Consider the following 26,432-nt stretch of genomic DNA (forward strand, 5'->3'; position numbering starts at 1 on the left):
TGTGCTTAAGTTCCCTCGGGTTCTTGGAGCATACAAATAGCCTTAAGCACTCTGTACTTCAGTCCAAGGCAGCATAGAAGACCCTCTCATCTTCAGCCAGCATATGTGCATATCCTCAGTAGTTTTGGATTTGCATAAATGGCTTCATAGAGTCTTCTACAGCACTATTGGTTTAGCATATGGTTCAGCCCGTGTTCGGTCTTCGTCGTCCTTGAGTTTGGCAGTCCACAGTCATCATTCACATCATTGTACAAAGTTCTCCAAAGTAATACAAGCAAATACTCTTGCTTGCGGCCCGCCAAGGGGGGGGGGTGCGCTTAAGTGGGTAATTGGGACCCAATCTGGTGTTGACTCTCATCTTCTCTCTCAACTCTTCTCTCTTAAAATAGAGTAGATTGCATAAACTCAGTTTTAAGAAGGCTTGTTGAGCGTTACGACAATCAACCTATTGCATGCTATAGCCTGACCACCTCCTTTTTTCACTATACGGCGAGGATAGGTTTTGGAGGATCCAGATTCATGAGATCGATGGTACCTTGGTAGTGGCAGCTCACTGGTCCTTTTAGGGCATCTTACCCCGCTTCCTCGGAGATTTTTGGAAGTGGCAGTGGGATAACTATCGGCCAAGGAAGAGCACACTCTTCCTCTTGGCAGTCAGCCCACCGCCGCAGCCTCATTGTCGGCACTTGGTTGGCCATCGGAGGATGGCCAACACAGTGTGTGCACTGCAGCCATCCCATAGAGTCGTAGTGGCATTGCCTTTGGGATTGTCCAAAGGCGCAACAAGTTTAGTAGAGGATCCTTCGCCTCTACACGAGAGTATGGGCTGCTCCGTGTACCATCACCTAAGGACAGTAGCGTGGGTGATTGAGACTAGCCTTGCTCTCTTCTACGAGGAGGCAATAGGAGGTCATACTGTTTCCACTCAGACAGATCGTCAGAAACCTAGTCTCCAAAGGACTAGTTAGAGATGGAAGATCATCATCAGCATTGCTGCATGTCACGTGCACACCAGTCAGGTGTACGGTGACATGGCATCATTATGGTATCATATTAGCATCTCAGATTCATCAGGTATTTTTACCAGCATTTATCAGGCATTTTTATGCATTTTTGGGGCAGCCGACTACCATTTATGGTATTATGGTATTTTATGGGAGTTATGCATCTGGCCGACTACAGCATCTGGCCGACCAGCAGCCTTTCACCCATATAAATAGCAGGGCCTCTCCATTCAGCACATCTTCCATTCAGTCATCATAGGCTCATCAGAGTGAAGCGCATCCTCCTCTGGAGCATCAGGCGTTTCAGCATATCAGCCTCAGCACCATAATCAGCAAACGCAGCCTCCTCGGGAGCATCATGCGTTTCAGCCATCATCATCAGCATAAGCAGTAACCAGTTCAGCATATCATCATCCCATCAGCAGATAAGTTAACGCATCATTCTCTGCAGCATCTTCAGTTAACGCATCATCTCAGCAGCATCATCAGTAAACGCATCTACATCAGCATTCGTCCTCAGCAAACGCATCATCATCAGTCCATCAGATCTGCGTTTCATCCTCAGGATAGCATTCAGCATCATAGTCAGCATATTCAGCAGCACAGATCCAGTTGGATCTCATTGTAACCGCATTCATTCATTTAATATAGCTGCACTGCATTGACACAAACTTGTCTATCTCTTTGTATATCTGTTTGTCTCTTAAACATCATTAAGTGCAGTTTATCTAGACTAAGGTTGTGATTACTACGGTCTTCATCCCTCACATGTCACACTGCATGGCATATATGGTGGGCTCGCTGCCATCGGGGGCACTCTCACCCCTCTTGTTCAGTCCATCTGTTCCATATGGTTGCCCTCCGCGGTCAATGGGGGAAGCTTCTGGGAGGCTCAAATCACATGTGTAGACGCATAGAGGCTTTTCTGCGCACATGGTGCTTGGGTTACTATCTCTCTGTGTAACATGCGGAAGCTTTGGAGAAGAATCGGTAACTTCAATACTCAGAATTCAGCACTCTTTTCGCGACGGTAATTAACGCACAAACTGAAAGGAGATGTGCAGAAAATAGAGAGAGAGAGGGAGAGATGGCGAGGACACAGTATTGGGTCCCAATTACCCTCTGTAGGGCCCCCACCATGGATGGTGTATTTGCTTTATTAGAATGATGTGAATCTGAAAAGAAAATACAGAATTCTTGACATCATTCTAGAGGGAGACTCACAGCGTGGACTGGCATTGTTTCATGTGCAGGACAGTGCACACCTGACCCTGGACTCATGTGCAGGACAATGCACACCTGACCTCGGACGACTGAGATGGATCCCTCGCTGACTTGTCCTAGACTGGGCTCACATGGGACCAGTTCACCATCCCAAGTCCTGCACCTTTTGTACAGAAATGTCTACGTGGCATCCAAGTGCGGGATGCACGTGACACTCTGATCGAGACGGCGAGATGGCTTGGTATTACATGTCGCTTGTATGGTTCTCTCTCTCTCTCTCTCTCTCCCCCCCCCCCCTCTCTCATCTTGATATGAGGTAGGTTCCCTCTGAGAGCTCCCATCCATGACCCTCCCTAGTTTGTACTTTGCCTCTTTGGAGTGTTCTGAGCATGTACATTTAGCCTATGGTTGGTTGATTTTTAACCAATAGAAGGGTCTCTTATTGAGAAAAGAAAACAAATGTATCTCGTGATGATAGTCCTCTTTGTTCTGCTTCGGAAACTGTGGAAATGATTTGCAATGATGAATGTGTTGTTCTTTATTATGTAATGATGTGTAATTTAATGATAGTATTTTTGCATTGCTTGACAGCTTCTGGAGTACCTCTGGATGAGGCATGTGAGGCCTAGCAAGTTACCATGTGGAGCACCGTTCTCCGAATGGACAAGAAGGATAAGATGAAAAGAATGTGTGGATTAGAAGGGTCTTAACAAATTTACTGCCAAGAATAAATATGCTTTGTGGAGTGCAGTACTTCACTCACGAAGATTGATTTGAGGATATGTTATCATTAGATTAGAGTGATTTGAGGGTGATGTCTTTAAGACCGGTTTTAGAACTAGGTATCGGCATTATGAGTTCTTGGTTTTACCATTTGGACTCATGAATTCACCTACTACTTTCCAGCATAGATGATAAACGTATATTTCGTCCATATATGGGAAAGTTTGTGATAGTCTTTTTGGATGGCATGGTATATATAGTAGGACCCTTGAGGAACATGTTGAGCATCTGAGGATAGTGTTAGATATTCTCAGAAAAGAAGTCCTATTTGCTAAAGACGATTTCTTTAAGCAAGAGCTGATGTACCTGGAACACGTTATTACCATTAATTGTGTCGAAATTGAATATGAGAAGGTTGTGAAAGTGTATGAGTGGTCAATTTTAAGGACCATCACCCATGCCAAATCCTTTTTGGGATTTGTTTCGAGACATTCATATGGAATTATGCAAAGATTGCTTTGCCTCTTTCGAATCTTTCTAAAGAGGTGAAGAAGGGCAAGTACAATAAGTACAAGTATGTGGAATGGACTGAGGAGGTGGATAAATGTGACAATGAGTTGAAACATGAGGCCATGAGAGCTCCTATGCTCCAAATTGTGTATCAAAATAAACCTTTTGTGGTTGAAAAGCTATTGGAGTAGCACTGTTTCAGGATAGTAGGCTAGTTGCATTTGAGAGTAAAAAGGTGTCTAATCCACAGATTAAGTGGCCATCTCATAAAAAATAGATTTATGCTTTGAAAAAGTGGAGACATTATTTGTATGGCTCTACTTTTGTTGTCTATGTGGAGAACTCATCTTTGAAATACTTTTGCAACTCTATAAAGTTAAGGGGAAGAAAGGCTCGCTGGTTGGAGCTTATGCAAGAGTTTGATTTTGAGATCTGTATCAGAAAGGGTCTACCAATAAGGTGCCAGATGCTTTGAGCAGAATTGGCCATGTGAATCAGCTTCATTCACTGAGATTCAGTATGCCTATTCAACTCTCTTGAGGGCTTATATTCGAGGGGCATATTCTTAAGTAGAGTCGGGGATATTGTCCATCTAGGACGACCCCTATTTCTATTTGTTTGGAGAGTGTTCTATTTAGAATGGTTTGCTCTTCTCAAAAGGAAAAGGTCTATGTACCTGATGTAGATGGTACGAGGAGTCGCATCATGTTTTGAGTGTCATGACATGCATTCTGTTGGGCATCCGGTTGTTGTGAGGACTGACATTTGGTAAGAAGAGATTTCGTTTGGTCAAAGCTGAAAGTTGATATAGAGCAATATGTTTGAAATTGTCATAAGTGTCGGCCACAACCACCACCCCTCCTTCCTCGCTAGCCGACCATCACCAGTTTCTTCCCGGCCCAGGGAGAGGATATTGGCATTGTGGACCCCGCGGGTCCACCACAAGGTACCTCAGCTCCGCCCCGTCCTCGAGGAATCACTTCGGAAGAGGCTTGCACACTTTGGTGTACCTAGCGTCCCTAGCCCACGGGACACCAACCACAATCCTCCCATCAGCTCCAGATTCAAGACATGCTCCACCACCATCACACCACCTTTCCACGTACCGTGACAGAAGGGGATCTCTCGGCCATACTCAGTAACCCCATGCTCAACATACTTGAGAGAGGTGTACTCTCTATTGGAGGATGATGTGCCCCACATGCTTCATATTCTCATGTACTCCATGAAGAGTCTCTTGTACTAATATCCCATGTACTTCCCCATGATGATCATTGTATCACTCTCTACTTTCAGAGAGCTATGTTATTTGTTCTTGTTTTGTTTTTCTTTTCCATGATGAGACATACCATGGATAGCATTGTATCACTTTGGTCTCATAGAACAATTGGGTCTTTAGGAGACGTTTAATATAACTTTCTTTCTTTCTTTCTCTCTTTGTCACCACTTCTCTGGTAGACGTTTGAAATGATGTCATGATTGAATACATGTGGAAGGGCTCCATGGAACGATTGGTATCCTGGTGTGAGATCCTGGCATGATTTATGAACTCATGGAAGGGTAGTAACCCTGGTGAGTGACTCTGGACTCATGAAAGGGTGGTTACCCTGGTGAGTACTTTTTGGTCCTGTGTGGACGACGCCTATGAACGGGCTAGTTGGATGTACAAGATGTAAGTTGGGAGATTTCATCCCCCATGTTTGCGCACCAGCATATGTATGTGAGTTGCACATGCATGGATGACTTGTTTTTGATGCCTGGACATTGCTTGGTATTTTGCCTATGAATGTCCACAGGCACCGGGGATGCCTGGACAACCCGTGGATATGGACCCTGTGGGTGGCCAGTGAGCCAAAACCATGGCTGGTTACTGTTTTGCAGGTTTGGGACAGCACTTTGTTAGAGGGGCTTGGTGACCGCTCTATCAAAGTACAGGAGTGGTTGGTGATCACTCTACCCTGGTTGGTGACCGAGGGTGTTCTACAGGAGCGGTTGGTGATCGCTCAACCTTGGTTGGTGACCGAGGGTGTTTCAACAGGAGTGGTTGGTGACCGAGGAGTTGTAGGTAATGTGTTTACCTATGTTTCCACAATACCTCCTGTTGAAGAGCCTGCAACTTGTTGATGTGCTTCCACATCGTCCTCGACGACATTGCAAGATCCATCACCCGCATCTGAACTTCCAAGGAGATCCTCTTCATGGGTGATACCCTGTTGTACAGAGAAGCCAAATGTTGCCAAATCCCTCTGGCCAGCGTCATATGCTTTGTATGGTTGATCACCTGTGGTGTGCAATTTAGGAAGATGAAAGAATGCACATGGGCACTGACACGATCCCACAATTGTGCCTGAGCATCCCGTTCTTTCCGAGTAGAGGGTAACAACTCCCCGTCCGGCCGTGGAACACCAACAATAGTGAAATCAGCCAAGTCATAAGACTCCAATACAAACTCCATCAATACCTTCCATATGCCATAGTTGGTCCCGTCCAACTGTCGATCCACGGGGAACGTGGGGAGAGTAGGGATCTTCATGTGCTTCTCAGCCATCTCAAGCGAGTCTGCCTCGGGGGGGGGGGGGGGGGGGGGGGGGGGGGGGGGGGGTACTTTGGTCTTGTGAAGGGAGGGTGGGTGGGAAAAAAGATGAAGAAGAGGCTGCAACTAATATGCAAGGTGGCTGTCCAATGGTGATGGCCCCCTTCTACCCAATCTCCAAGTCCCGAACAGCCCAAGAGATCTCCAATCAACACCAAAAAACCAGCAGTCTTGCAAGCTCTTCAAATCTCCCGTAAGCTCTAAGGTCTTCAAGAAACAGTCCCGCAAGCTCTCCAATTGTCTCCAACCTTCAAGCCACCTGGGGCTCTGATACCATGTTGGAATACGTAGTGGATATGAGACAATCTGCTGAAAGCACAACGTAGCAAGACACCAACATGAAGATGAGCAAATGCAAGAGAACCTCCAGCAAGAAAAATGCTGAAGTGTGTGTGGAAGAGAAAACGCAGATGAGAAATAGTGTGGCTGTCTGAACTCTGCACTATGTACAGTAGATCCAGTACAATCTCATCGGAGAGTGTGGGGGGGCAAGGGTATATGGCCCGAGGCTGCCGGTCGGCCAGTCCAGTACAGGCCGACAGCAGCCATATGCTCACGACCAGCACCAAAAGGCTCATGACCAGCAAACAATCAGGTCGGCCAGCCAACCTACAGTCGGCCAATGCTACAGATCAGGTCGGGTAGCAAACCATGAGTCGGTCAGCATACTGAATCAACCGACAGCCCTCCCACACCCAAAAAATGGGAAAACATACATGGAGAGTGAGGAAAAATGGGGAAACATCAAAACTGAGCGGACATACCCACAATAGAGGCCCTGGTGTAATGTACAGAAAGGAGATGACTGCTAACAGATCCTTCCATCTAATCAAGCACTCAAAAACTGATATTTTTCGAAGGGTGTGTTTCCTACAATTAACAACAATCACTCACTCATGAGGAACATAGATAGACATATCCTCAATTCTCGCAAGCTTCTGCTCGAATACCAAGCTATCTCTTGCACCTAGCACCTCTTTCAATCTACCAACATGAAAGACAAGATGCGCATGTACTTGATCTGAGAGGCGCAATCTATAAGCAACCTCATTAATCATCATATAAGGTCCACAATATCTTGGAGACAACTTAAAGACTTTTTGAGTCCACATTACTTGAGAGTCTTCTAGGATTCTCAAGTAAACCTGGTGGCCTTCTTCCAGGACTCTAGCTGATCACTTTTGGCTAGCATAAAATTGTGCTCTATCTTGCACCTTTATCTTCTCTCTTGCACAGAGGAGCATCTCTTGCTGCTGATGGTCGGCTTTGAGGAAGGAGGGGTGATTGCTATGGCCTACACTCTCTTAAGAGTGTTTGTGTGTGTTTGCGAAGCTCCAGTAGAAAGAGTCCCAAGCAACGCTGATCTGGGAAGTCCATGATTCTGGATAATGGGCCAAAACCCTCACGGAAGAGAGAGTGATATGTCCCGCGGATCTTTTAGTACATTGGGCAGTGTGACAGGTGTAGTGCCTCTCCGTCTCCACCCCTGTGTGGCATAATCTACAGATCCTTTGCTCCCGAGGTCTCCATATGAGCTCTCCATCTCTGAATATGCGCTCTGCGTGCCCTGTATCCACCCGTAGGCGGTGGGAGGATACCTGGAACATGCGGAAGCTCTGAGAGTCTTCTTTTCAGCCCTAAACACATCTAGAGCCGACTGCCCTCCCTTGCATCTATCTCCAAGTCCATACTGCCATAAGTGCTCTGTGCTCCATCCTCCTGGTTCTACCTGGTTCTCATACTCTTTATTTGGCTGCCTCTTCTGGACCAGTATCTGAGAATGTCCATGGCATCTTTCATGCACATGACATTCCCCTCTGCTAAACTTGATGACGGGATTCCAACTTGTTCTTGGATGACGGTAATCATCCCAATCTTTTCCCGAAGTCCCTCTGTCATCCTTCCATCCCTGGCAACCCTTTTCTTTGAAAGCCCGGCCCAGTCTCCAAAACCACTCTGTCTCATAATAAGATCTATGCATTTGTTCCATCTAGTCCACAATCCATTCCTGCCCTGACTTTGAACACTGTCTTGGTCTTTCATTCCTGAGAAATGAGTCTAGCACTCTCACATCACCCCTTGGAGGGTAATCCTCCCTTGGGACCGTTGCCCGAGAACCTATCTGGCTCACAGGACTGCCATCCCCTCTAGCTTTGTGGAACACCACCAACAAACCTTCTGGGAGCTCTTCCTGATTCTGTGTTCCTTGCCTTGGGCTTTGCCTTGGGCTTCGTATCCGTGTACTTTCCTGTACCTTGGACCTATGCACCTTCATATGGGACTGAATCAGTGTTTAGCTTTGCTGAGCCTGATGCTATGATACCAATGTAACACGCGGAAGCTCTGAGAGTCTTCTTTTCAGCCCTAAATACTATTGGAAGCATGCTGATGCAAAACGCAGATATGAAGAGAGAGTATAAAGAAAGAAGAAGAAGAAAGATATGAGGCCAAAGTCGGCCTATGAGACAAAAAATAATACAACTGTGTTCTTCCGGTCATCGGAAGAAAAGAAAGAAAAGAAAAAGTGTGCATGTGTTTGGATACAACTGTGAATCATCATGGATCGGTGGAGCCCATATACAAACAATATAATGGGGGGTGGGGATGTGGATGGAGTGCTAAGGCAAGATGCATCTCTATATGCTGAAGGGGTAGTACAAGCATGCTATGCAGATCTATGTCTAACTCCATCCAGTGCCATAAGAGGGATATAAGATATCATACATCGCCGATGCTGAGGCTGTGAATGGCGTGAACATGTACCCTGAGTCTGAATGGAAATTCAGGATATTAATATGGTACAAAAAGGTACTCAGTCCACAGCCCTAGGCTGCCTTGTAAAAAGGGTGATAAACACCAAAATCTCTTGGACCCTAAGGATCCACTCCATAAAGGGGTGAATGCATAGAATGAGGAGATGCCTATTTATAGGCCTTCATCAAGACTTGGCAAACTGGCTGCTGGTCGGCCAGTCCACAGCTCATAAAATCATTTAACGCTTGCCCGACTGCTTTACCCATACTCCATGTGGCACGGTACAGCCGACAGATCATCTGCAGCCGACTGCCCTCCCTTGCATCCATCTCCAAGTCCACACTGCCATAAGTGCTCTGTGCTCCATCCTCCTGGTTCTACTTGGTTCTCATACTCTTTATCTGGCTGCCTCTTCTGGACCAGCATCTGAGAATGTCCATGGCATCTTTCATGCACATGACAATACCTGTAGCTGGGTGGCCAATCGCGATCTGCATGGCATGTGACATGTGAATACCCAAGAAGTCTGGCTGCTAGATGAAGCCATCCACCACTATGAGCCTGAGGAAATGATCTCTATGGAAGGTGCAATCCATGTGCTGTGTATGTGGAGGCTAAGGAGGTCGAACCGGATAATCCGGTTGACGTCCCCATGGGAGATCCGGAGAAAAGGGGAGTCCAAGCAGTATTGAAGAGTTGGGAGGTGGTCCATCTGGAGCTTGTGTCCTGAAAACTAGGTGGAAACTCAGACATACCATGCTTCAGTGTCACCCTCATGGGCGAGCTATTCTGAGGACTCTAGGGCAAGAGAGACAAAGAGAGAAATTTTAAACGTCTACAAAAGATCCAATGGGCCTATGAGACCAAAGTGATACAATAATGTCCATGGCATATCTCATCATGGAATGGAGAGAGAGAGAAATGAAATGAAATGTTATATTAACGTCTTCAAAAGGCGAGAGAGAGAGAAAGAAAGAAAGAAAGAAAGATTTTATTAACGTCTTCCAAAAGACCGAACTCGGCCTATGAGACAAATTAGTGTACCTGTGTGGGGTATCCTCTGTCATCCCAACAAAATGAAAAAGTACTGAACTAACAAAAGCTGAAGCTGGGAGTACTGAACTAAAAAAAGTTGAATCTGAGAGAGAGAGAGAGAGAGAGAGAGAGAGAGAGAGAGAGTTATATCAACGTCTTCAAAAGACCCAAAGGGTCTATGAGACCAAAATGTATACAGATCAAAATAGTGTATACAGTGTCCATGAAATCTCGTCATGGATGAAAAAAGAAAAAGCAACAGTAAACTAAAACTGAAAACGGAAAGCTAAGATCTCAGACTCTGAGATTATACAAGATGAAAAATCTAGATCCTACTATGCTAGGTATAGGGTACCATAAGTGATGGGATAAGGGAGAGCTGAATAAAAATAGTCAATCAACCTTGAATGCCAGGTAAGGGCCCATCCAGGATTCCATCATGGGTGATACAAGGAGGCTAGAGGTGTTGATAGTCTAGCTCTTTGGAGTGTGTGTGCCCGATCTAATGTGACTTCCATGGGCCTGCTGCGAGGGGGCACTGTGGTGTAGGCTCCCATATCCACTGAGGTGGGCTCTGCTGCCTCCCTATCCACCCCTCGAGGGTGGCAAAAACTGGTGATAGTAAGCTGAGAGGAGTGTTGCGGACGAGGATCTCTCAGTAGTGGCTCTCTATGTCGGCTGAGCTCCAGTAGGAAGAGTCCAAGGCACCTCTGATCTGGGTACTCCATGATCCAAGGATAAGGGTCTAAAGCCCTCTCTGAATAGACAGTGAGATCTGCCTTGATCTCATAGTAGACTGGACACTGGCAAACATAGTGCTCTTTCAACTCAACCCCTGTCTAACAAAGTATACATGTCCTGTCCTCTCTGGGTGTCTGCTCAGCTCTGCCAGTCTCTATCCTCAGTCTATGGGATGATACACTAAGCTGGCCAACGACTATCTTCATAGCATGGGAATGAAGACATCGAGATAACTTGGTCTTTGTATGAAACCATCGGCTGTGAATCTCAGGAAATGATCTCTGTAGTACTGCATCTTGGTAGGCAATTGGCCTACCGGTGTGATCCACGTGTAGCCCCAGTAAGTCGTATCGGATCACCCGGTTCCTGTCCTCATGTGTAAGCCTAATGTATGGGGAATCTGGATCATACGGAAATAGGAGGGAGCCGGTCCATGTGTAGTCCATGTGTCTGAAACCAAGTGATACTGTGTCATTCTAAGTGATACTTTGTATGAAACCATCCGCTGTGAATCTCAGGAAATGATCTCTGTAGTACTGCATCTTGGTAGGCAATTGGCCTACCGGTGTGATCCACGTGTAGCCCCAGTAAGTTGTATCGGATCACCCGGTTCTTGTCCTCATGTGTAAGCCTAATGTATGGGGAATCTAGATCATACTGAAATAGGAGGGAGCCGGTCCATGTGTAGTCCATGTGTCTGAAACCAAGTGATACTGTGTCATTCTAAGCCTAATGTATGGGGAATCTGGATCATACTGAAATAGGAGGGAGCCGGTCCATGTGTAGTCCATGTGTCTGAAACCAAGTGATACTGTGTCATTCTAAGATGAATGCTCTCCTCTGGCTGCTATCTGCTGTGATGACTGTGGTGCACGTCAGGGGAGTCGAAGTGGATCCATCTCCCTCACTCTGTATATAATTGACTGTCTGGAACAGGACTTACATTAACATACGAGCTGACCCAACCTGATTTTTTTGTTTGGGCTTTTCAGGGATTGATGACCCTGAAGATCACCTGTCCAACAGGGCAGCCTATCACATCTGCTGCTGCCGTTATGCGAGCATTATCACAGATACTCCCCTCAGCAGCTAATAGTCTTGGCAAAGTTTGCATGCTTAGTGGGAGTGAGGTGTGTTGTTTTGAGATGTATATTCCTCATGTAATTTTCTCGTATTCCAGAAGTGATCGTTGGGATGCAGGTTTTTTCCAACTAAATGGTATGGCTTGCTATTATGACAGGTTGGGGCTGTTTTTGATTTGCCTGCAAAACTGGCTAAGGAGCTACTCTCTTTGAAGATTGGGTCTGGAGAAATCATTGAAGCCCTGAATAAGGTTGATGGATCAACTCTCTTCCAATTTTGTCTACTTGATACTCTTTGTAAAGAGCACCCATAAAGCTGCTTAAAATTGATGGGACTGGTTTGCAATAGTAGTTGTGGGAAATGGACAAATGTGGGGTTTCTGGGCTCAAATGTCCCTTTTTGGAGAGTTCAAAGATCTGAAATGCATTTGGGCCATTTTGGTAGTTTTCATTTCTGAAATGGTGTTTTGGCCCTTTTGGCCGTTTCCTGACAATACCTAGTGTTTCTTTCTAGGAACAATCATAAGCCTGAAGGGAACTCATAGCATTCCTGTCCAACACAGCAATAATGTATGGTCAGATAAGTTGCTTTGGTTGCTGAGTCCGTGAGAAGGCCTCCGAAAGCTGCCGCTGCTCCTTGGCAGTCTGGAAGCCTTTCGGCACGGGTTTCACACCTGCGAATTGATGACCTCCTTGTGGGGTTGGATTTCCTGACAAGACCTAGTGTTTTTCTTGCAAAACCCCCAATTTCAGGCCAATATTTGCTTTTCTTTTTCTCTCTCTTTTTGCCATGTTTCTCCGCTTCTCCACCCTCTTCCTTATTCTGTATCGCCCTTGTTGATGTGGCATCTGCCCGTTTCAGCCCCCTTAAAAATTCCATTTCCCTCATCTCTCGTGACCGTGTTTTTAATGTCATCATACACTAAAGGGCTTGCACAATGAGGAGTTGCATCTGTGTTTTTTTTCTATGTGGTCTTTCATGAAGGTTTAGAGAGCTGACAACTTGTTACACAACAGTCCACCTGGTCTCTTATGGAGGGTTAGAGTGCTTCACACAGCTTACAGTAACATCTATGAAGGAGTTCAGAGCTGTCTTAAAAAGCTGATAGTGACACCTAGGATCTGGTGTTGCATATGCTTACACATATCGATGTATGCTTGGAAGCCTTGTTGCAAGGGGAGGGGAGCCTTTGAAAGAGAACTGTTACTTCCAAAATTTTGTCAACTTCTTAAAGACCTTGTATGGAGCCTTCTCTGAGAAGTCCCCTCGGTAGTGTCCAAAGGCTCCGGTTACTTGACTTGGACTTGTTCATATGGTTCCATATCATGAAGATGCCAAGTTTTGCCACTTGTTGAATTGTTTTTCTAGTACTGAACGCTATCAAATGTTTTTGTTGTTGCAGCTTCCAGCTATTGTAGAAGAACCTTTTGGAAGTGATAGATTTGGTGGCAGGCCATTCCTGCAAAGAGGTCCTCCTGGTGGTCGACCGAGTGGCTTTTTTGGAGGAAGACCTGGTGGCTTTTCGAATCGGCCTGCAGATGGTGGTAACTGGTCCAACAGATCATCTACTGGCTCTTCTGGCAGTGATTTTTTCAGCAGATCACCTAGTGGTTCTGCTAGCAATGATTGGTCTAGCAGATCCTCGTCCGGTTTTGGTAGCGGCAATTGGGGCAGCAGCAGCAGACCACCTTCTAGCTATGGCAGTGGGTATTCGTCCAACAGACCGCCATCTACTCCCACCAGCAGTTTTCCTTCTTCTAGTGGTGGTGATTGGTCAAGCAGGTACTCTGGATGCACAAACTTGAATGATATTTAGTATTGTTTTTTTAGTTCTGGCTTCTGGTCATGTGCATTGTGTGTTTGCGAGTTGTTAATTGGACCTGATCTGCCTGTTGCTTCCCCTTCTTACTGGCACAAAGAAGAGTTGAACTGCAACATAAATATGTATGACCATCCTAAAAAGTTCGGTTCTTGAATCCTGCTCCTTATAGATTCAAGGGATCTTACCAAATAAATGAATGTGAAAGGTTTGCTTACCCTCAGTAGTGCCAGAAAGGGCCGACCCCCACCATGCCCCTACTGCTTCCCCCCTCTACTTTCCCCTCCTCCTTCCCTTCCCTTGATGTTATTGTATCAACAAGGAGTATTTGAAATACAAGTTTCACAGGCATCGAATACCAGATTTCCAATGACATGGCTGTATGTCATTGCTGAATCTGAAATTCAAAGCTTTGTTTGTCGAATACGCCAACTCCAAGGAGCAGCCCCTCATTCCTGATCCCCAATACCTTACCAGGCGCAGCTACTCTCCACGAGCATCCATACGCAATCAAGTGTGCTTTGCCGAGAAGTAGGAGTCCGTTGTAGCCAAGGACGCAGATGTAGAATAGGAGTGTCTTGACAAGTCTTCAAGTGTAAGTCATCTTCCTTGAGCGTGCGCCACTGCTTCATGGGCACTTGGTGATGACCGGCCAAGAGAAAATGGGCACAACCAATAGTCCCACACAACCTTCTCTCACTATCCATGAATGGAAAACATCTGTAGGTATATGGGTAGCATCTGTAAATGTACCGGTTGCTGATACAGGTTGTAGGGAAGTTGCTGCATTTATACAGGCACTACAGTTAGCGAACGTATGTAGGAAAGGCGACTATATGGATACATGTGCCCTGGTGGCTGAGGCAACTAATATGGATGAGCTGGTCGTACAGTAGTACGGGAGGTACATAAATGTTCAGATTAGCATTTTGATAACATCTATGGCCTGTTTTTGTATTAGTGATCGCTTTTCTTTCTTTCTGTCGAGATGCGCATCTTACTGTGAATGATAGAGGAGTCACGAGGCTGCAAAATGGAAGGTGATGGCCATTGGGCCACCTCACCTATGGCGACACCTCTCCCATAAGTAGGGAGGGTGCCAGACGTTCTTTTAATAAATATGGGCGCCTGCAAAAAGTGCCAGCCAACTGTTTTACTAAATGGTCCAAACTCACTTGTATAGTGTTTTAATGAAGTGTGTACCTGAAAAATAGAAAAATAACCAATAACTCTTGACAAATAAACAGAGTTGAGGGTCACACTCACCACCTATTTACAGCTCACAAGTCAGGTCAGAATGTAGATTTACATGCACGGTTTACGAGAGGGCATCCCGTGCCCGTAAACTAGATGTACAGATCTTGCAGGCTGTAAATTAATTTCTAGGCATGCAGATATGCATGAACTGTATTGGACAATGTCCCTTTCATTTAGCTTGTTCTTGTTCTCTTCGACCAGTGTGTCAGGACCAAATGATACCGAAGATGATACAATCATGGCTGCAAAAAGTACGGATGCTGCTGGGGTGTCTATGGGAATTTGAACTCGGGACTTCCCCCTTCCTGGTTACAAACTCACATGGCTAGGCTACACACCCATTGGCCTTCTAGGACTAGGTTTTCGTCCCTCTAGCTTATTCACTATCTCACCCTTGTCGGGATGCACAGCGGAAATGAGACAAACATCTGTGAGAACAGAAATACAGAACTGTAGGAAAGAGAGGAGCTGTATAAACTGTACTATATACAAAGGATCCGGTACAGTACGGTGTGGGGGGCAACTTGGAAGACATGCTATATATACTATCTGGGACAGCCAGTCGGCCAGTAGTAACTGTGCTGATAGCCCCCAGATGGGCCCACGACTGGATAACAACCAGTCGGCCAGTATAAAATGGCAGTTGGCCAGCACATGATCAAGTCGGCCAACAAAAATGGGCAACTCCTGGTCGGCTAGCAGAACTACGACCGACACAGAAGAAAATAGCCCCTCCCACGTGGTGCAAAACTAGGAAAGGACAGAAATGGGAAAATGGAGAAATCTCATATACAGGCGGGCACACCCACAACAAAGGCCCTCACTTCCTAAGGTGTTATATGGTATAGACAGGAGATGACTGCTAACACCCCCTCTCAGCTCCTGGATGTGGAACCGCAGTGAGTTGGAGTGCTGACGGAGCATCTGTTGAGGTAGAGGCTACGTGAAGAGGTCCGTCACATTGTCCTCCGTCAAACAATAGATAAGCAAGATGTCACCAACCTAAATCTTCTCACGAACAAAGTGATATTGTATCTCTATATGCTTGGTCTAGGCATGGAAGATCGGGTTCCGAGCAATAGCTATACAGCTCTGGTTACCGCACTAGATGACCGTGGGTTCCTTCTGTGGAAACACAATCTCGCCAAGTAACCTCCGCAGCTACACCACCTCGCAAGCAGCACCACAAGCAGTCCGATACTCTGCCTCAGTAGTGTTGGTCATGTCCACTTCTGGCTAGTTCAGGTGTTGTGAACACAGCTTACTCACGGGCATTTTTTCCTTGTTACTGGACACAGGTTTTCTCCCCGTGTGAACACACTTATGTGTGTTGGGCACTTTGACCTAGGCTACTATATGTACTCACTTGTACTCTCATTTCATTATTATTTGAGTACATCTTTTCCAGCACTCACGTTTCTCTGTGCTTGAGGTTGTGTGTGTGTGTGTGTGTGTGTGTGTGTGTGTGTGTGCAGGCTAGCTGCCCTCCAACCCAACATTGGTATCAGCGCAGGTTGCTGCTAGGGTTAGGGTTACCCCCATTGCCCTTGAGCTTCTCAGCCTATTGCACACATCAGAGCATTAGGGTTAGGTTGCATCCTGCATTAGGGTCTCTGAGCACTAGGGTTAGGGTTTCCCCTACTGTCCCCTGCCGCTGTCGCTGCCGTCGCCCTCAGACGCACCGCTGTTGTGCGCCGCCGCCGCCGTCGCCGTTCGCTTCCTTCAAATCTGCGTTCGCCGCCTTCAGATTTGTGTTCGCCGTCATCGCCCCTGCATCGTATGCGTTGACTGTACCTGCACCACCTCAGATCTGTGCCACCTTGTGTTGACTGTACCTGTGTTGTCTCATATCTGCGCTGCCTTGTGTCGGCTGTACCTGCGCCGCCCTAAACCTGCCCGCCGATTTTGACCACCTCCAAACATTTTCCCACTTCAAAATCGGTGAAATTGGCTCATTTTACCTCTAAATTTTGGGGCAATTCAACATTAAGCCTAAATTTGCAGCTTTTGGTCCTTTTCCTTTTGGTCTCACAGACATTACAGTACGTTGTACTTAGTTTTAGGAATTTTTTTGCAGAAATTGGCCAGATTTACAGGTTTGTCTAAGGGATTTATAGGTGCAGGTGCTTTACAGGAAGTCTACCTTGACATTTGGGCATTTTCTCAACAGAAATTGCAACATTGAGTAGATTTGTGTTAGCCAAATTTGGGGCTTTTCAAAATTAAGCTCACATTTGTGACATTTCTCCTTCTTGGCATCGATTTCCATGAGATTTGCGCATTTATGTATTCAAAAATTGGGGATTTTGCAAAAATTGGCACTATTTGCAGATCTCTTATAGACATTTTGTAGGCATTTTGGGTATTATAGGCACATTTACTTGGCATTGGGGCATTTCCCCCAATTTGGTCTAATTGGTTGCCTAAAAATTAGGGCTTTTCTACATTGAGCCCATTTTTCCAGCATTCGATCAATTTACTTTTGATTTTGCCAGGATTTGCGTACTCGTAGCTCTTACAGGTGTCAGCTGATCATGTTTTTCACGGCACATGTATACATTTGTGGTTTGCTCTGTAGTATATATATGCCATTGTGGACACTTTGACACATTTGCATCATCGTGCAGTACACTTGCAGATTTGGAACATGCATATGTATTTCTCGTGGTGAAGGAGTTCCCTTTCAGTCCATTGATTATCCTGCTATTTATCTCCTGCATTCTTACGGTTTTGTTGGGCATTGCCTACTCGTGGTGACTTGTGACAGATTTGTTGTGTTATCATGGCCAACAGTAATGATGACCTCTTTGGAATGCTATCTCAAGAGGACAAGCTCAATAGGGATAACTACCCTATGTGGGCTTATATGATGCGTCATGTATTGGTTGCCAAGAATGTATGGCTATATGTGGATGGCACGGAGGAGCGTCCTCTTGCACATGCTCCAGCGGTGGAAGGTGAAGTGATTCCCGCTCACCCTCTTGCAGGTCCACCTCCTACTCCAGCAGCAGCGTACTTGGAATGCTAGGGATGCTCAGACCCATGCGTTGATTGCTCTCTCGTGCCACAAGCATATCATTCCGCACTGCAAAGGGTGCTTGGGATACCTTGGCGGCGGCGTATTCAGGTCGCTGAGGCTCGTGTAGCTTACCTTCGGGGCAAGCTTGAGACTGACCGCATGCTTGAAGGTGACTCTATCGATCAGTACCTTCTTATGCATGTGAAAGACCTACGAGAGCAGCTCATTAACATTGATGAGGTCTTGACAGATGGCTATCTTGTTCAGGCAGTTTTGCGTAATTTGCTCGACTCTTATCAGACATTTGGCACCACTTTGCGGTTGTTGGCCGGCAATGCACCTAATGCGGTCATTTTTGACAACCTTGTAACGCTCTTGCTTACATGATGTCTGCTGAGTCAGCAATGGCTGCTCCCTTTTGTGGGAATAGATCTGGGCCTAAACCTAGCCCATCGGATCCTCCCAAGACAAAGGACAAGCCTGAAAAGAAAAAGCGTTGTAATTATTGCAGGAAAACAGGGCACACCAGAGAGGAATGCAGGAAGCATATTGAGAGTGAAAAAAAGAAGCTTATGGCATCTTCTTCCACAGGTGCAGATCAGGCAAATTTGGCTACACATGTATCAGCCTTGACCCTTACATCTGTTAGATATCATCCCCTACTTGCTGGCTTCCTATTTGGTGTCCTTTTTTAGCCTCTAGGGCTGACCATGTTAGTTTGAGGGGTTGGTCACCCCTCACATGTATTTTACCCATATTTATTCCCCATTTATGGTCCTGGGTATTTTTTCCAGTCGTGGAGATATTTATCACCAGTCGGCTGCCTTCATGTAGAGGTATATATAGCCGGCATGCCTCCTCATATTTCATTGCTTGCCTAGCTTGTCTAGCTGCAGTCCCTCACTTATGAGGTTCTCCCCTCTTGCTCGGGACATGTATTCCTTTTGGTGATGATATTGAGAGCAGGTTCTCACCTGTGTTTCCTCTCCATCTTTCTCTCTCACTCTCTCTTGTGTTTCCACTTTCCCTTCTTCCGCTGCACATTCTATCATGGTATCAGAGCGCCGGTGATTTTCAGCGTTGGATGCTCCCTTCTCTACCTCTTCATATCTGCGTTTTCCGCCCATGGACAGATCTGCATTTTTTCTCCAGTTGAAGCTACGTTTCAGATTTTCAAGGGCTGATTCATCACCACTTCAATGGGCTGCAGTTTCTTCTCTTCAGGGCGTCAGTTTACAGCCTGTAGGCAGCCTGACAGGCTTGTTTTTTCTGGACAGCATACCTGCCCATCATGGCGGCACTCTCCAGGGGTTCTCAGGCATTTTTTTTTCCAGGTCTGGACAGCAACACAGCTGTCCCAAACAGGCTGCATTTTTGGCCTGTTTGGGCTTGCTCCCTTTTGCCTATCCTTTCTGGTTATCTTGTGCCATCCCTCCCACCCCCTGATTGTTCTCTGCAGCAGTTCTTGATTTGAGGCTTCAGCGTTTCAATATTCAGCCCCTTATACCTCTGCGTTTTCAGATTTGCAGCCATGGTTGCTGCATTTTTTTGAACCGATTTTGTTGGTAGCTCTACCTTCACTTGGGCTTCATCTGTTGGACCCGAAGGTACCTTCTCTTAAGCGTTTTTCTCATAGGAGGTGTGGACACTGGTTGGCCTGAATTTTCAGGTTTGTAGCCCTTGTTTGGCTGCGTTTTCTTCTCCAGTGGACACAGATCACTTGCAGAGGGGGTTTCTTGTTTGGATTGTGGCTTTGGAGGCAGTTTGGTACTTGAGGAGGATTCTGAATTTCAGATTTCAGTCAGCGTTTTGCTGATTTTGGAGCATCTATACCTGTGTTTTGTTCTTGGCCTACACGGTTTTCCGGTTTCTACATGTTTCTTGCCTTCTCTTGGCGGTGGAGTGCTATTTTTGCTGGATAGCAGTGTTTTGGCTGCAGTTTTGCTTCCCACGGGAGTTTTCTACACTCAGAGGGGGCCTTTTTCCAGCTACTTCACTTGAGGATCAGTTTCAGGAGCTGTGTTGTATCTGTGGAGACTTTCTTCTTTGACAGGAGTTTATAGTTATTTGGAGGAGAGCAGTGATCTTTTCAAAGATCCTGAGCAGAGTTTATTTTGTCCGAGCTTGTGTTGTTTGCAGTATTTGCAAAGAAGGGTGTTTTGCCCTTTTGCGGTGTGATCCTTTCACATGGATCCTTTATTTGTTGCTGATTCTTTGGATCTGGTTCTACTTCTGGAACAGTCTTGTGTTATCTGTGATGCTTTTGAGGACTTTGTTACCAGTGTAGTCTATATTCGTGCTTCCCTTCCTCATTGTGAGGAGTCTATCTCTTCATCTCTTTGTGATGCTTCTGAGGATGCCCCTCCCCCTGCCAGTTCTGTTGGCTTGTTGTTTTGGAGGATGGTATTTTAAACCCAGTGGGATGCTTTGGATTTGTGGTTGCTAACCGTGCCTCGGGCACAGTGGTACTTCCAGAGTTTTTTGGATTTGGATCAGAATTAGGTTGGACTTATATCAGTCCAACGATATCTTTTTTTAAGAGGGGCATGTGGAGTCGTTTGTTCTTGTGATGCCCATCTCAGTGGCGTGTACTTATGTACAGCATTGGGCAACTCATGTTATGGAGTGTCAAATCCCCACGGATCCCCTCGTGATCGATCCTGGTTCGAAACTCGAATCCTGCAAACAAACGAACAACAAGCAGCAAGGGGGTGCAGGCCTGACTCACCTCCCAACCATGACAGCCGTGGGCGAGCCCACAGTCTTGGCTGTCCCCTCCGAGCCACGAGCTGAGCTAACTAGGTTGACGTATCGACCAATCTCCTCCTCGCGACGTCCCATACCGCCACGAAGCTGCCCTCGTGGGCCTCGAGACTGCTGCCGGCCTTGGCTGCATAAAGCAGGTGCACGTCTGCACTAGATCCAGGCTCCAAGACCATAGAGCTCTCACAAACTCGCGAGGCTCTCTATAATACAATAACTAACCTTGGCCACCCTTTTATAGGCTCTTGGCCGGTCATCGGGCGTCCACACTTGGCCGCCTGCCCGTCCATACTTGGGTGCCCACCCGTTAGTATATCCCTAACTCAGCTCGTCAATCAGCCTGCCTAGTTCCAAGCTTCCCCAAGCCTCGAAACTAGTCTTGCATGCGTATAGTACACGGTAGATACCCACTGTGCACATGACATACTCCCCTTCCTCTAAGAGCTCACTCTTGAGCTCACTAAAAAGCCAGGGTAGTCTCTCTGAAAAGAAGTCAATGTCTCCCATGTAGCGTCCTCCTCAACACGATCCTTCCACTTGTTCTTGTATTCCGTGATAAGTGTATGATGCAATCTTCGTTCACGAAAGCCAAGAATCTTTTCAGGTTCGTGCGGAACAAACGTCATGTCTTGGACATCTATAATTTCTTGAGGAGTAACTAACTGATCTGCTCCACCCAGTACTTCCTTAAGTCTACTGACATGAAATACAGGATGAACTTTCACATGAGAAGGCAAATCCAATTCATATGCAACTGAACCAATCCGTCGTGTAACACGAAATGGTCCACAGTATCTAGGGGATAATTTCGGAGATCTACCTGTCCGTAAAGCCTCGGAATCTTTCGGAACTCGCAAATACACCATCGTTCCTTCAGAGAACTCTCTAGGTGAACGATGTCTATTAGAATAAAACCTGTCTCGGTCTTGAGCACTTCTAACAGATTCCTTTGCAACTTGTAACATTTCCTGCATATCTTGCAAAAAATTACGTGCTGCATCATGCTGAAGTCCTGAGAATCCTACTGTAACAGGTGATCTTGGTTGAAAACCGTACATAAGCATGAAAGGACTAAACCTTGTACTCGTATGCTTAGTACTGTTATATGCAAATTCTAACATAGGAAGATAATCCTCCCATGAACTTTGTCTTTTGGATACATATGCTCGAAGCATATCCTCCAAAATCTGATTCACTCAAATTCAAAGTTGTTTCCAACTTCTCAAAAACAAGTTTCCAAAAGTCACTCGTAAACTTAGAGTCCCTATCACTGACTATGTCCTGCGGTAACCCGTACAGTCTAAACAATTGCTCGATAAACTGCCGAGCTAATTGCGTAGCTGTAATATTCTTTCGGGTCGGTAAAAATCTAGCCATCTTTGTCAAGCGATCTACCACAACCCAAATAGAATCGTGGCCTTGATGTGTTCTTGGCAATCCGGTAATAAAATCCATGGAAATACTTTCCCATTTATTACCTGGGATTTGCAAAGGATGCAACAACCCAGCCTGTCTAAAGCGTTCAGCTTTATTTGCCTGACAAATCTGACACTTGAGAACATAATCTTCTACATACCCTTTCATCTTTGGCCAATAAAAAGTGTGTTTCACTAATGATAGTGTCCTGTGTACCCCAGGGTGTCCAGCAGAAGGGGCGTCGTGACACTCCCTCAGAATCTTGGATCTAATGTCCGGGATCTGTGGTACACAAATTTTGTCATTATGGAACAGTAAACCATTCCGAATCATCCACTGACCTCCTGCAGCCTGAATGGTAGACTGCGCAGTCACTGAGTCTTGGTCAATCAATGAGCTCCCGTCCTGGATCTTCTGCCAAAATGGACCAAAATAACTATCAGTCCTGCAAAGCTCTCTCAATGACTGAAATAAGTCAGTAGAAATCTCGGTGAACGACAAAGAATTCACCTCTCTAATCCGACTAAGCGCATCTGCAATACTATTCATGGACCCGTTCCAATAACGGATCTCAAAATCAAAATCTTGCATTAACTCTGCCCAACGAGCTTTCCTGCCTCTCAAATCATCCGCATCACACACATACTTGATTGACTGATGATCAGTCAATACCACAAACTTGGAGCCATATAAATAATGTCTCCAAACCTTGAGAGCATGAATCACAGCATAAAGCTCCTTCTCAAGGGTTGGCCAACGAGATTGAGTATCGTCTAGCTTTTTACTTTCAAAAGCAACCGGTCTACCATCTTGAAATAAAGCAGCCCCGATAGCATAGTCACTGGCATCAGTTTCAAGAACATAAGGCCGACTAGGATCAGGCAATGCTAAGATAGGTGCTTCCTTGACTTTATCTTTCAAAAGTCTGAAGGCCATATCCAAATCGTTATTCCAAGTGATAGGCTGATTGGACTTACGTCCACGACCTTTCAATAAGTCGGTCATCGGTAGTGTGAGCTGAGAGTACTCCCGTACAGATTTCCTAAGAAAAACAACAAAACCGAGAAAAGAACGAAGTTGTTTCACTGTTCGTGGTATAGGCCAGTCCAAAACCTTCTGAACTCGGTCATAGTCAATGCTCAATCCATCTCTAGTGATCTTGTCTCCCAAGTATAGTATTTTCGATATATATATTCTCTCGTCTTAAAAAAAATAAAAACCTTGGAAACCTTAGAGAGGGGAAGACTTTTCAACCTTTTTAAAAAAATTTAAACTCCCCCAAAAAAAAGCAAAAAACGAAATCACTAAAAATATGAATGCTTTCCTTGCTGTTTTTCTGTGCATACTGCAGTTTTCAGATTTTGTATGTGTTTTTTCTTCATCAAAGAACCCCATGTTGATGGGAGATGGTAGGATTAGTAAGGGTTGATTGCTTTACAAAGAAGGGGAGTCGTGTTGTGCAGTCGCATGAGAGAAAACAGGAAAAAAAGCATGATGCTTTTCGTTTCTTTTCGTTGAACGAACGAGAGAGAGAGTGAGAGAGAGAGCGTGCGAAGCGTATGCTGTCCTGCTGGTTACGTGCGTTGGCCGGGTCTCGTTCGATGCTGCGGGCTGTAGAAGGCACAACGGTTTGGGCGGCCGGGACCCGTAGGCTGGCAGGCGCCTAGACTTGTGTGGCCAGGCCTGCCAAGCCAGGCGGCCAGACTAGCGCAGGCGGCCAGGCCTACGCAGGCGCCCCAGCCAGGCCCTGTAGGCGGCCAGCTTACGTTAGCAGGCGTCGATTTCCAGCAGCTGATGGCAGGCGCAGGCTGGCGTGCAGCGCAACCACCGGCAGCAGCCGACGGCAGGCAGGGTCACACCGGCAGTACTCGCCGTCAGCAGACAGACGTCAGCGCCGAGAGGAAAAGCATGCGCTTACAGAGGACCGACCAGCGAATCCAGGGGAGAAAAAAAAAAACAAGAAAAGCTACGTTTTTTTTAAAGCTTTCGTTTTTTTGGAGTTTAAATTTTTTTTTTAAAAAAAAAAGGTTTAAAAGTTCTCTCCTCTCTAAGGTTTACAAGGTTTTTATTTTTTTAAGTCAAGAGAATATATATATCCATATATATATATATATTAAAAAAAATATATATATATATATTTATTTACGAAAAAAAAACACAAAAGCTAAAGCAAAAGCTAAGCATAGCTTTTCGAGATTTTTTGGCTTTTGGGAAACCTTTATAAACCCCCTCACGTGGGCTTCTTGCCACACATCTCTCAAGTTCTCGAGTTCTCGAGTTCTCAAGTTCTCGATTTCTCAAGTTCTCAAGTTTTCAAGCTCTCAAGCTCTCGAGCTCGCTCGCACTTTCATTGTGCAAAGATCGAATTTTCTCTCCACGTACCCTCTTCACGATGTCGACCCAAGAATCGGAGTTGGAGCCCCTCGTGGAATGCGAAGGCTTGCCGACTACGGAAGGCACTGATGCCCATCTTTTTGACGAGTTTGTGTCAAAATCAGATTTCCAAGAGTTCAAAGTAGCTCTCGAAGCTTCTTCGACGGAACGTCAGGCACAAATCGCAGCCCAGATGCAGGCTTTGCAGAACTCCATCGCTCTATTGACCACTACCCTCTCTACTTTCTCGGGAATGGATACCTTGGCTTCAGCTTTAGGCCCCAATATTACTCCGGAACCGTTCGGGGGCGAGCAAAAGCAGAGAACCAAGGAGATCGTGGACACTTGGCTACACAAGTGGCAAGTTCACTTTCAGTTTCATCCATACGATGATGGAAAGAAGATACAGTTAGCAGCAGGTTTCCTGTCCGGCAAAGCTTTGCTTTGGTGGAAGGAAGTGAATCCAAAGCCAACGACTTGGGCACAATTTGAAGACATTTTCAAGAAAGAATTCCTCAAGAAAGAGGATGACTACGATGTTGTTGCCTGGTTTTCAGCTTTGACCATGACCTCGCAGCACCTCACTTATGAGGTCTACCTCCAGAAGTTTCGTGACTTGCAGATGAAAGCTACAAAGATGGATCCCACTACTCTGTTGGGGTTTTTCGTAGCTGGTTTACCCGACTCGTACCGATTACAGGTTAAAAATAACAAATGTAAAACTTTGGACGAGGCCATTCATTCAGCTCGTATCTATGATGATACGATGGTCTCTTCCAAGTCGAAACCCGTTACCGAGCACGGGAACAAGCATAAAAGAAAGTTCTCCGCACCTATGGCTAACACGACTGAAGGCAAGTCTTCGGACCAACCTTTGAAGAATACAAGTTCGACACCAGCGAAGAAGAAACGACTCCTTTGGGCTTTGAAGCTCAAGAAGGAAGGACGTTGTTTTATCTGCGAAGAAAAAGGACACATGCGTAATGAGTGCCCGAAGCAAAAGGGTACCAAGAGGGTGTTAGAAATAATGACCCAAACATATGGGTTATTTCTTAAGGTCTCAATACAAATAGGAGACATTTACTCTTTATTCATAATAAGAGGAGGTGACTCTTTTTCTCTCCTACATTCCCTCCACCGTTTTTCCTACTATCAAGGAGGAGAATATGGAATCTGATGACCTCATTGATGATGTATAGAGCTTGTATCTCTTATCTATAAATTGGCACATCTAATGCAAAGCATGAAGCGTTTGTAATTATCATTATCACTTTAGCTAATCCTATTAATTATGTTTAATTACTCATTATGATTTGTTTAATTTTTGAACCTCCTTAAGCTCGTTCTTTTCTTAGAAGTCTATCCTTTTGTGTGACAAAAGAAACACCTACCCTCCTTGGACTGAGCTGTCTCCTCAGCACTCAGTTTTCCACCAGTCTTGCTTGCTCGAGCTTTTTGGGATGGAGTAAGCTTGGGAGTGTTAGTCGAGTTCTCGGAGCCAGAGGCCCCCGTGCTCTATCCTGGGAAAGACCCCGTCTGGTTCTAGCCCTTTTCCCCCGAGGCAGATGCCTTGGGAGTGGAAGGCTGGAAAGTCTTGGGCTTTCTGCAATTGTACTTCATTTCAACACTCTGCGCAAGCAATATTGCATCTTCGAATGTGGTTGGCCGAAACGTACGCACCTCCCATTGGATTTACGAATCAAGGTCATAAAGGAATTGCCCTTTCTTGTCTTTGTCAGATATGCCCAATTGAAACATAAGTTCGAAATCTTATTGTCAAACTGTAGGACTGGTTGCATGTTTTGACGCGCCCCCATCGAGTCACTCAAGGTAATGGGGCGGTAGAAACCGCCGCTCAAGATTGAGGACAAACTCGTCCCAGACATAAGCCGCCATACCTAATTTGGTGTGGGCATGAGCCTAGTGGGTCCAGCAAGGAATAGCCTCACCTTCCAAATACCAACTAGCGAAGATCACTATGTCAATATCATTCTTTCTAATTAGAGCAAAATAAGCTTCAAATTGATGCAAGAGTTGTGGAGTCGATCTTACCATTATACTTACTGAAGTTCATCTTCTCGAGAGGATGATTTGAGGAAACAACTGGTGTCACTCCTG

The 26,432-nt window shown here is 45.7% G+C and overlaps 1 protein-coding gene across 1 annotated transcript in view; it reads left to right on the forward strand.

Moving 5' to 3' along the window:
* LOC147615383 (DEAD-box ATP-dependent RNA helicase 3, chloroplastic-like) overlaps window positions 1-26,432 on the forward strand; it is a 57,578-nt gene that overhangs the window by 7,460 nt on the left and 23,686 nt on the right. Inside the window, exons 7-9 of the mRNA XM_086779473.1 lie at window positions 11,577-11,714; window positions 11,825-11,917; window positions 13,070-13,449. Coding sequence (XP_086635599.1) covers window positions 11,577-11,714; window positions 11,825-11,917; window positions 13,070-13,449 — 611 coding nt within the window. The remainder of the gene's footprint in view (window positions 1-11,576; window positions 11,715-11,824; window positions 11,918-13,069; window positions 13,450-26,432) is intronic.

This window comes from Cibotium barometz, chromosome 40, assembly GCF_041138505.1.
Source record: "Cibotium barometz isolate CiBa-2024 chromosome 40, ASM4113850v1, whole genome shotgun sequence".
Lineage (NCBI taxonomy): Eukaryota > Viridiplantae > Streptophyta > Polypodiopsida > Cyatheales > Cibotiaceae > Cibotium > Cibotium barometz.